The sequence below is a fragment of the Sphaerodactylus townsendi genome, linkage group LG06, assembly GCF_021028975.2.
Source record: "Sphaerodactylus townsendi isolate TG3544 linkage group LG06, MPM_Stown_v2.3, whole genome shotgun sequence".
In the NCBI taxonomy this organism is placed as follows: Eukaryota; Metazoa; Chordata; class Lepidosauria; order Squamata; family Sphaerodactylidae; genus Sphaerodactylus; species Sphaerodactylus townsendi.
This window is the reverse complement of record NC_059430.1, coordinates 53,725,600-53,737,616: the sequence shown is the minus strand read 5'-3', so window position 1 is coordinate 53,737,616 and position 12,017 is coordinate 53,725,600. Positions and strand designations below refer to the sequence as shown.

The window sequence follows — 12,017 nt, the reverse complement described above, 5'->3', positions numbered from 1 at the left end:
TCTGTGCTGTTTTCTAAATGTAATTTGTCATTATAATGCAACATTGTATTGAATGTCAAATGTTCTTTATATGTTTTTCAGCATTATTTTGAATCAAACTGCCAAAAAATTAATAACTAGAATCTATTTCAACATAATTGATAACAGTGTCTGGAACCAAATTTCTTATTACTGTTTGCATACTACTAACCCTTTGAAATATTGACTATAGTTTTTACTGAAGATTGTCTAGTGAAGTCAGAAGTTATGTTTGATACCTAATGCTTTTTTACACTTAACTTTTCCTGTGGCTTTTACTTAGAATTCGACAAAAGCAAAAAGAAGGAGGCACATACTCTCCACGGGATGCTGAAATTATTGATACTAAATTTAAACTTGATCAGTTCATTACAGTGGCAGACCTGGAAATGAAGGATGAGAGATTTACGCGGTAAGTGTACTCCTTAAGGAAAACAATATTCTGGGGTTCTGCAGTCATGACCCCTTTATAACCTTTTACTTGTTTGGCAGTGTTTGTGGTGTTCTTATTTATACAGGTCGCAAGGATCCACTTTCAAAGGGTGACCTCAATCCTCCAGCCACTTCTCTCAGGAATTCAGAAAATCATTTGCTTTTCCTGTGTTCTAGAATGAACCTAAAATGCAAATCATAACACAGTTCTGCCCAGAACTGTTATTAGGTTCTTTACAAATGTGAGTAGCTTTGAGAATTAGATAGATTCTATTCCATAGATCTCATGAGCCAGTGCCCTTGGAAGATGGCCTTCAACCTTGCTGGTTAGACATGCTTTTCTACACTTTACCTCCAGACCCATTAATTACCAGAATCATTTGGAAGACCCATTCTTATAATAGCCCTTTTTGATGCAGAAAAACTTTGGTCGATTCCCCACAGTCAATTAATTGCATGATACTCATATGAAATACCAAGATTTCAGCAAGAACTCCTCACTGCTGAACTGCCAAACACAGATTCATCCCGGTTCTGGCGGTCCCTTTCCCCCTTATCACGTGTTTTTTAAGAACCTGCATGCAAGTGTTTAAAAAAACACGCGCTGAAGCCGGATTGGTGAGGAGGATCAGGGGACAGAATCTAGGTTTATTTTCCCGCCATAGGGAGTGACGTGGAGCCTTCCAGCCAATCAGAGCGCAGTGGGCTGTGCGCAATGTGCGTGCAGCCCTTTGTCTTTGTTTTGTGCCAGTGGCGGCTATGTGAAACGTGGCTGCGTGGAATGTGACTTCTGTGTCAACTGTAAACTAAAATTAGACTTTCGTGCCTGTGCAGCTGTGTGGGTAAAGAGTGCCGAAAATGTTGAAGCCATGCATAAACGTAGCTTAGCGTGAAAAACAGCTACTGTTCTATGTGCGCATGTGCGTGGTGATGTAGCTGCGCAAAAAAAGTTTTAAACAAATTCCCACCCCAACACAGTGCAACAGCCAATCAGGACGAAGAACAGAGCTGCTGAGCAGATAGCGCGTTCAATTGCGCGATCGTGGAGAGTGTTGCATTGCTCAAAACCGTGATAGACATCAAGGTCTTCACTAGATACACGCTGCAGTGGGAAAGGAGAAACCACAATGGAAAGGTGCTGTTTCTTTTGAAACCTGGTTGTATCCGCCTTTAATTTCTCAGTGGGGAAATGGCCTTTGTTCATCACTCCAGTGTTAATGTCCCATGGACATTTTCTCTACTCCCAGAGCCCCTCTTGTCATGAGGCAAACCTATCCTTCATAACATCAGCTCTTTTAATCTAACTGCTTGGTTCACTCAAATGTAATTTGATTCAATTGCAAGAGGGCATGCCAGAGGCTGTGAAAGCATTGAAAATGGGAGTCATCTTGCTCTAGCAATAGCAAGGCCTGTGACTGGCTATTGTATAGTCAGACAGGAAAGACTGCTGGAGCAAAGATTGTTGAGGAAAGCCTATTCTGTGATTGGAGAAAGGCCTTTACCAGAAGTTGAGACTAGTTCACTTCTGCTGCTGGAAAAGGAGAATGCCTTGTACTTCAAGCATCCCTAGAATCTTCTGCATCTGGCCTCCACATTCATGGATCTCACAAATGACTGCACAAATTATCACTGAGAACATCATTTACAGCTAAGGGTTTCCCTGATTTTATCTCCATTCCTATTGCCTCTGCTTAGCCTATATCACTGTTAATACTCACACAAATTCAGAGGAAATATACAGATTTCTTCCTCAGTTATTTGTGGGATGTAACATTGTTTAATATTGTACTTTTGAAGAACTGAAAACGTTTTATTTCTTTACGTTCTGTATGTTTTAATACGGATTGCTATTAATTTTGTTAAGCATGTTAGAGGCTGACTAGTTATGCCCTTCTAGTTTATTAACTTCAGTAGATGTAGAAGGGTTTAGTTCTGTTTAGGATTCTGCCTTACCTTACCTAAGAAATATCATTGTTGCAGACTCTGCCCAGTTATCATACACTTCTGAGTATTCATTTTGTCAGTCTGTAGTACATTAAAGCAATATTTTTGGACTATGTATGTAAAGAAGCCTACAAAATTGCGCCGCAAATTGGGTGGCTAGTGAATCTGCCATTTACTGATTGGTCGATAGCAATATTGTGTATGAGACAGGAAAGTCTTATAACTATTTTATTTAAAGCAGAAGTCAGCACTTTAATTAATGCCACCTTTTATCTCATCTTTGAATACTTAATTATAAATGGGTTTTGTTTCCAGATATTCTTCCTTTTTCTTTAGACGCAAGGAGATATTTGTCATCCAGTAAGTTACTGCATGGCTGAAGAGTCCATGTGTGATTTCTAATGTGCTGTGTTCACTTGTGTGATATGCCTTATTGACTTTATCAAACATAAGTGTTCATTTCAGAATGCCTAGGTACATTTTAAAATATTTTTGTCCTAGGTTTGGTGTTTTTAATTATAAATCATTAGTAACATTTGATTTCCAGAATACAGACTAATGCAAATTTTACCAATACTTCTATATGAGTATTATGATTAATCTAGAGTCAACAGTATAATGTTCTGTTCCTAGGCTGAGAAAAAGCCTTCAGGTGGGGAGAAACAAGATCAGAAGTTGTGCTTATTCCAATGTAATGGTGCAGACAGTCTTCAAAAATGACAGTTTTATAAATCACACTGTGCCAGAAGAGTTTTTGTATGGCAGAAGGGAACTATTGTCAGTGTTTACCACTTTATTTTTATTTTCAAAGGTCTGCCACAGAAATACAACTGTTAATAGAAGTACTCTGTTAAAAGACACGGGGATCCCATTTAACAGCTGAGTAACAGCTGCACATTTATAGCATAAAAAAACTTCTAGAACAGCTCTCAAGGCTGGATTCCAGTGACCTTTTTACCTGTGATGAAATGTTAGAAATCTATTTAAAATTTCAGTTTTGTAAATCTTATTTGTAACGTTTACTAAATTTGAATTTACCTTCAGATTGGTTAGAATCTTTTTACAACAGAATTTCTAGAAAATCGGTACAAGACACTGTAAAAAGTTAATTTACAATCCAAAAGGTTTTGATAGTGGACAAATGAGCTCTTCACACCATATGAACTACACAGAAATGATCTAGATTCTTCATCCTTTATCCTTTGTAAGAGTCATATGTGACTGTGTGTCTTGCAGGTTCTCCTCAGACACTCAGGCAGATTCCGCATGGGCCAAAAACAGCGGTGTGAATACGATATGGTGTAAAAGGATTTAAAATGGTGTAAAAGGGTTTACACCATTTTCACACCACTGTTTTTGGCCCATGCGGAATCAGCCTCAGTGCTCTCATTGGATACTACAATATGCGAACGAAGCTCCTGCCTTCTTCCTCTGTGCCAATTTTCTTACCTTTAGTGACCCTGGGATGTATTTTTTGGCCTGTTGCAGAAACTTAGGAGTCCACTTGTGGGTTTCCTCAACAGCCCAAATCGCACCCTTCCCCCAGGATCATTTCAGGTTAAGAAAATTATGTGAGAGGTAAAGATTAAGCCCCTTCTCCTCACACACTATAGCCTTAAGCCAAACTGGATCACTTCTCTTAGTTTTTTCCCCCCAGACATCCATACAACTGAAATTGTCAATGCTAATATTAGGGTTGCCAGTTCAACCTTGTAATAAAATTAATTGGTTTGGCTCCTGTAACTGTTCTGTCTGCCCCTAAGTCCAGCTAAAGCTCTGTTTGCTTCCTGTGTCCCTAATACTTCCATTTGTTCAAGGCTTATTGGTAAACATTGATCTTGCAAAATGGAAGTACTAGTGGGAAAGGAAGCAAGCTGTGATGAGGCCAGACCCAAGCATGTACAGAATGGAGTCATATAATCCAAGCCATTATTGTTCATTCTGTATGAATGTCTTGGACTATTGTTAACTAGGTGAAAGCCTAACACTGAGCTACACTGTGGTGTTAAGTAAAGAGTATTATAGGGCCCTTACATTAAAAAATTATAGTTCTGTGTTGCCTTTAAAGAGTTGCTCTAATGAAGCTTTCAATTAAGTTGCTTAAAATTAGTTCCTTAGTTATTTCTAACAAGTGCTTCTTGCACTTATGAGCTAAGCCTTTACTCTACGTATTCATTTCTGAGGTTTCCATTGAACAAGTCTCAGTTCCCAGTAGATTTCAACTAACTGACCCAAGGAGTAAGCTGATTCTGTGTGACAGCATGAACTTCATTTACCATTGCCAACATAAATAAATGGGTTCTTTCTGAATCTAGGGAAAAACTCAAATGAGAATGGAAGGGGAGAAAGTCACTCCGAACTGAAACTTCAGCTAATCTGACCTGTCGTTCAAGACAAGAAAAATATTATGAACTCCCATAAACCACAGTCACTTGGTATAGAAATAGATCAGTTAAATTTTTGTGTCTTCAGACTCCATTGGAATGATTGTTCATTGACATATTTTAAATCACTATTCCTTCATGAAGATAAAAGTATATGACTGCGTAATAAAACCCGAACACATGGCTTCTTGCATTTTTTTGCATAAAATCATGCTGCTATCAGAGAAAAATGACCTAAGCACATAAATGATAGATGACCTTCTTGTGTCTTTAAAGCTTAGTATAACTCTGTCCTATTAGTGTTTATTTTACAGAATAGATTTGAAGAGTCTAATTTGATAACACATTTCAATAGTGAACAGAGTTACTAGGTCAGTTAAGAACATAAGAACATAAGAACAAGCCAGCTGGATCAAACCAAAGTCCATCTAGTCCAGCTCTCTGCTACTCGCAGTGGCCCACCAGGTGCCTTTGGGAGCTCACATGTAGGATGTGAACGCAATGGCCTTCTGCGGCTGTTGCTCCCGATCACCTGGTCTGTTAAGGCATTTGCAATCTCAGATCAAAGAGGATCAAGATTGGTAGCCATAAATCGACTTCTCCTCCATAAATCTGTCCAAGACCCTTTTAAAGCTATCCAGGTTAGTGGCCATCACCACCCCCTGTGGCAGCATATTCCAAACACCAATCACACATTGCGTGAAGAAGTGTTTCCTTTTATTAGTCCTAATTCTTCCCCCCAGCATTTTCAATGAATGCCCCCTGGTTCTGGTATTGTGAGAAAGAGAGAAAAATTTCTCTCTGTCAACATTTTCTACCCCATGCATAATTTTGTAGACTTCAATCATATCCCCCCTCAGCCGCCTCCTCTCCAAACTAAAGAGTCCCAAACGCTGCAGCCTCTCCTCATAGGGAAGGTGCTCCAGTCCCTCAATCATCCTTGTTGCCCTTCTCTGCACTTTTTCTATCTCCTCAATATCCTTTTTGAGATGCGGCGACCACAACTGGACACAGTACTCCAGTTGACTTCAGTGAACTTAGAAGGGTATAATTTTACTTAGGATTGTGCTTTGAGTTTCTCCAATTCACACATTATGGACTACACAAGTTGAGTCTGAGTGTGGTACTTCCCTTACTGAAATGCAGTCTTTTTCCTTGCCAGTTTCAGTTCCCAGAACCTATGCTGTCACCAAAATCACACTGGATCTGCATTCCATTAAATCCCCCATTTGATAACCAAGATTGACTAGCATGAACATTACTCCAAAACTGTTAATCTTAGTGATCAGTAGAACTGTTGGGACATGATTATAAAATGAATAAAAACAAATTTTATGTTAAGAAACATATAAAGTTCAGACTATTGATCCAAAAAAGAAAGCCACAGTCCTCAGTTTTCAAGCAAGGATTTTAACAATAAGAATTTTTTGGGTGGATTCTTTAATCAGTGGTCACTGTGGGGGATTTCTTGGGGGGTAGATTTCAGGTGGGGGCATTCTTGGATAGGAGAATTCTCAGCTGCGCAGTTCGCCTGGAAACACTGTGTTTCCTGTATGAACTGTGCTACCTCCTGCCACCAAGATCCCAGAAATCCTGGCTGGTCCCTGGACCTGCTGCGCAAATGGCGGCACAGGCAACATGGATTCATGTAATCCATTTAAGTTGCCTGTGCAGAATCAGTCTTCCTCAAAACCCTTACAGCATTTCATATTTGAGCATGCCATTTGTGACTGTGACTCCCCAGTTGCCTGGTTTGAAAGGGAACCTGATCTTCAGACAGCTTTGCCAAAGCGTGTCTATGCCCTCCCTCTGTATCCAAGCTCAGGGCCTGAGCCACTGGTGACTTGAATAGATCTTGAGTCCCAGTGAAAGGCAGATTATACAATTGTAATTACTTAGATGTTATGTATCTTAAGACTGATCCTGATATATATATGTATGTATGCATTTGTTAAGTGTGTGTGTGTAAAATAATTCCTCTAAACATAATGTGTGCTTGAAATCATTATCTGTGGGGAACAACAGTGCTATGATAAATTATGCCATATTTAGTTACTAACAAACTGCCTTGAATATATGAAAAAAAATGCCCATTATGAACAGAGGAATTTGGAAAAGATGTGAAAAGTGCAATATTGCAAACTTGTCTCAGCAAAGCCACCAGCTATGATTTATCTTTACACCAGTCATATCAAACTAGATTATCCATAGTGCCAAAAATCTCTTTCTCAGACTAATAAAAATCTGAAACATGTTTTGTTATTGGCACAGTTGCTTTGATATTTCTTCACAGGCAGCAAACGTATGTTTTAAAACGGAATCATTTGTAATAGTTTTTCTGAATGTTTTTCTGACTCCTTAGTTGCATCTATAACTTGACTGGAATGCAAAGTATTGTCTGGCTCACAACTTATTTCATGTAACGTAATCTCTGTTGCAGGTTACTTAGTTATAGAAAATCCATCAAGTAAGTTGATTGCTGATTTTCATATTGTGACTGTAGATTTGCTAGTTTGATGAATAATAATGTGTGACTCCTTTCTGTATATTTATTAGAAAAAGCTCCAAGCTGTGTGTAAATCATAACAGCATAACTAATTGCATGGTAACTGGAGAAATGCTTTCTCTCTCTCTGGGGTGAAGCCTGTATGTCTGTGTTTTAGCTTGGCAAGTAATACAGGGATATTTAACTCCTTGGGGTTTAAAAACCATGTCATTATGGGAATGAAGTCACTGCTATATTTTATATGACTAAAGCCCTGTAATGTATTAAATGGTTTTTGTGTGACAAAAGATATCTTATGTGCTTGAACTGAATTTAAATGTGACTTTGCAGACACAAATAAGTATCAAAAGACTGCCTCTGAAGAAATCATATTTGTAAAATAGAGATTGTATATAGCATCGAAGAATGTTTAAAACAATAAGCTATTCTTTCAGAACAATTACAGCATGACGTGAATGGTTCATACAACTTTTTTATTATTATTATGCATCTGAATTGTAATATCCTGATGGTTAAACAGGCATTTTTTGGAACGGGAATCCCATGAATTAATGCTAACTTTTTATTTCCAGGCCAATAAGCAAGAAATGTTTTCTGCAACATGTTGAAGAGCTTTGTTCAAACAACAACCTAAAGTTTCAAGAAGAATTTTCGGTATGTAACCAGCAGTTGTCACAGCATTGGTTCATGCGTCATATTTCATGTCCATTTTAAGCAGGCAAGGCTGTGAAGGACACTGTCCTTGATCATCAGTGTCCAATTACCAGTTTGATTGTTTAGAAAGTAATGTTACGCACATTTAGGTACTCTTGTGTTCTCATTGCAATGTGATGAGAAATATTCATACAGTGACAATATAACTGATTATCCTTTTGACTAACGATAGAGCAATGTTTCTTAAAACAGTCCAAGTTTTGTACTCTTTGTATTATTTAATGGAAAATTCCTGGGGAAAAGTAAGCCTTACCTCTCCTCACCAGCCAACACAGGATGACTGTCCTCTAAAAAAGGATGCTAATTGATTCATATTGGATTTAAGAAGAGATCCCAAAACGTTCTTGTGGGGAGCAGCATCTTGTTCTTTGACCTGTGTCTTCATGTCACCCCTTAATGAGAGGAGAGGTCTGACTGTTTACAGAGTAAGTAAGCAATCCTTTGCTTACGTATCTGGGAATAACATGGAACATGGCTAGAGTTGGCTATAACTGAAGGAGCACCTGCTTCCATATGCTTCCATATGAATTTGAAAGACCATAAAGCAGCCTGCTTGCTGAGAACCAGTCTGATTGCTGAGAGAATCTGCTTTGTATTCCACCATTGTCCAGTATTCCAACAAAGAGGATAGCCATGAAAAATAGGGCATTTTTGAGTGGTACCTCCTTTCCAAGAATACCTACAATTATTGTCCCGTACCAAGTTAATACGTTTTTGCTTTACATTCAACTTTATGGAGCATTTTTGTTTCTCTTTTAACTTATGAAACTTTTTTGACTGCTACTGTTTATACATCATATTTTTACTTTTGTATTCTTGTTTGTCTTGTCTGTTATAATGCTTTGTACTTGGTTCTATTGATATTTGCATTCCTAACATTGCTTCTTAACTTTTATTTTAATACTGACCTTTGTTTGATTGTTTTTATTAATTTTGTAAACTGTTCCGTTTAGTCCAGTTTAGCCCAGCTCATCAGATCTCAGAAGCTAAGTAGGAACAGCCCTAGTTAGTATTTGAATGGGAGTCTGCCAAGAAAGCCCAGAGTTGTTGTTTCTTGTCTTGAAAATCCTGCAGGATCACCATAAGTTGGATGTGACTTGACAATGCTTTTCACCACTACTAATAATTCTATAAACTCCCTTGAGAGTCTTTGGATTTTAAGTCAGGCTTGACTGTCACCTAAACTATATCCAAATGAATGAGGAGGTGCTTCTGGAGCACCTCTGATTTCTGTTAGCCTATTGTTTACTAATGTCACAACAGACCAAGAATGTGTTTCAGTACATGCTGGTGTGTAGAGGGAATCTACACTGCAATCTAAGGTTGGCTAATTTTTACAAATAGATACTTACAATGCCATCCTAAGAATAGCAAGATTTGAGTCCAGTGGCATCTTAGAGATCAACAATGGAATGCTGAGAGCTACTGGTGGAATTGTGAAAATTATAAGAATAACAATTTTAATTTAAATCTATTATTTTGCTGTTGGTTCTCTAATAGTTTTTTTAAAACTACTAATATATTTTATGTTTATTTTTAATGTGACCTGATGGTGCCACTTCCATTCCTTTGCGTTTATATAATATTGGGATGTAATTGGGATGTAAGACAGTCATTCTTATTCTTATCCCTATTTGTTATGATCAACATACATCTTCCTGTCCTTTCTGCACAGAGGCAGAGGTCAGTGAGCAATAACAAATTGCCAGTTGTCCCTCCTTGATTAAGTACTTACTTGTTCTCATACTAAGGAGCTAAGAAAAATACATCCGTGATAAGCGAAATTAAGGCAAAAGGCCATCTTTGCCATATTAAGGGGCACAGAAAAAGGCCATCCCCTCAAAAAAAAACCCATGGAAACACTGAAATGTGGCTTTATGCAGACTGCTAAGGTGAAAGTTCACAAAAGCTTAGATTGTTCAGCTGACAATCTCTTCTATAGCTCAGTATCTGACACTGCTGATGTAACCAGAGTTCACAGTAAAGTGAAAAGCTTCTGTAATATTACCAGCTGTCCTTAGAAATGCAGCATACTTCAGACCTCCAAAGTCTTCCTAACACTGAATGGACACAGTTGAATCCAATTACTTTGATACTATTGTCACATATTCTGTCACAAAAAGAAATAAAAACTGTAGATACTGCTCGGGCTTTCTTTGTCAACCTTCAGTACCGATCAAAAGATGTTACAATTTATTTACAATGAAGTGGAAATGTAAAAGATAATCAGAAGTATCTGTTATTCTATAGGAACTTCCCAAGTTTCTTTCTGACCTTGCTGCAACAGATGCTGATCTGCCATGGAATAGGTCTAAAAATCGGTTTCCGAACATAAAACCATGTACGTATTTTTTAAATTAATCTATTTCTTCTTTTATAGTAGATAAGTGCATTTAAATGTGTTCTGAATGCTGTCATTTAGGTGTGTATATGCATATTCTAATTCCTTATTACAAAATCTGTCTGTGCATTCTTCTTTGTTTTAAGAATTATTTATGAATGTATGTTTGCTTGCTCTCACAATCTGCAGATGCAGAAACTATCGTTTCAAATAACTTCTTAGCTGTGTAACATTATCTTTGTATCAAAATCCTTCTATTGTTCCTGGACTTTCTCTCCTGAAAAGCAAATGTGAAAGATATTACAGTGTAAAAAATACCTCTTTTTATATTCATTTTGCCTTGAAGTATGTGATGCTTTTTTAAGGTTACTTGTAAATGTGCTGTGTAGGAGTCCACTAAAGATTTGAGTCAATATATAGTAACATATAAGTCTAAGATAGATTTTATCACAGGAGACAGGAGTCTGTCTCTCTGTGGCCATCACTGCTTCATTTTTCAGTTAATAAGACAAGAAGTGCCATTATTATTTTAAGCATTAGCTGTGATGTGAGATGGGGGGCAAGGCATTCCTCTGTTAATGTAGCCACATTCTGTGCTATTAACTTTTCAGAGCAGCTGCTCTTGATATCTGCTGCTGGTTCAGGGCACATGCTGTGCCATAATTTACCGGAGTTAAAAACATGCACTTGTAGTAGTCTGTGATATAATGTGGTAGCAGAATCTCAATGTTTATTTGTTTTTATTTTATGGACCTATTAATTTCTTGTGCTTAAGTTCAAAGTTCAGTTTCAAGACTGTATCATTTCCATCTTTCCAGAATCCCTTAGTATCATAGTTTATATTGTAATGCCTATACTCCATTTTTTAAATATTCAAGCATGTTCACAGTCAACATATTTGCTTGAACATTGACATTATAGTCACTTGAAAGAGAACCACATTAGTATTTGTTATAGGAAATTTATATGAGGATCAGAGAGCAAATGCAGTGAATGAAAACTCTAACATTCTTTCGTCTATTTATCTTTTGTTACTGTACAAGTAGACAGAGAGAGTAAGTGAGTTATAGCATCCAACAGAATAATTTGCCAATCAATAGACTACCAAAATATGTAGAAACCCAAAGGCTGAACTGGTAATGAAAAAATATAGATTCAGTCTAGGCATCTACGTATGGCTTGGCACCATCCCATTAAAATGAATACATGAGGTAGGATAGCAGATAATATTGAAAGGATGTTGCTGTGGTTTAGATGCTTGTTTATAGAGTCATTGTGATATGATGAAAGTGCAACTAAAACTACACAAAAGTATAAGAGATGGAGGATTACTGTACATTAAAATGGTAGCTGATGAGGTACTATCATTTGTCTCATGTTGTAAGGTTGTATAGTTTTAAAGATAATTGAATTAATACAATTAAAATTCTTTAATTGCTACATTATTATAGCTTGAACCAAGCATAATAAATTAAATTTGCTTTATTTCTGTCACATAGATAACAACAACAGAGTGAAATTAATGCCTGATGCTAGTATACCTGGTTCTGATTATATCAATGCCAGCTATGTGTCTGTAAGTCTGAAGTAACTTATAATTATTACCACATTTTTTCTATTTTAATCGGTTTTGGGAATGCAACTTAAAATAGATTTTATATAAGAATGCGCCTATGTC

At 37.2% G+C, this 12,017-nt stretch overlaps 1 protein-coding gene across 1 annotated transcript in view; it reads left to right on the top strand.

The window, feature by feature from the left end:
• The window catches only part of PTPRQ (protein tyrosine phosphatase receptor type Q), a 135,379-nt gene that overhangs the window by 100,374 nt on the left and 22,988 nt on the right, over positions 1-12,017 (top strand). The window contains exons 44-48 of the mRNA XM_048501555.1: positions 302-430; positions 7,219-7,245; positions 7,857-7,938; positions 10,249-10,339; positions 11,839-11,915. Coding sequence (XP_048357512.1) covers positions 302-430; positions 7,219-7,245; positions 7,857-7,938; positions 10,249-10,339; positions 11,839-11,915 — 406 coding nt within the window. The remainder of the gene's footprint in view (positions 1-301; positions 431-7,218; positions 7,246-7,856; positions 7,939-10,248; positions 10,340-11,838; positions 11,916-12,017) is intronic.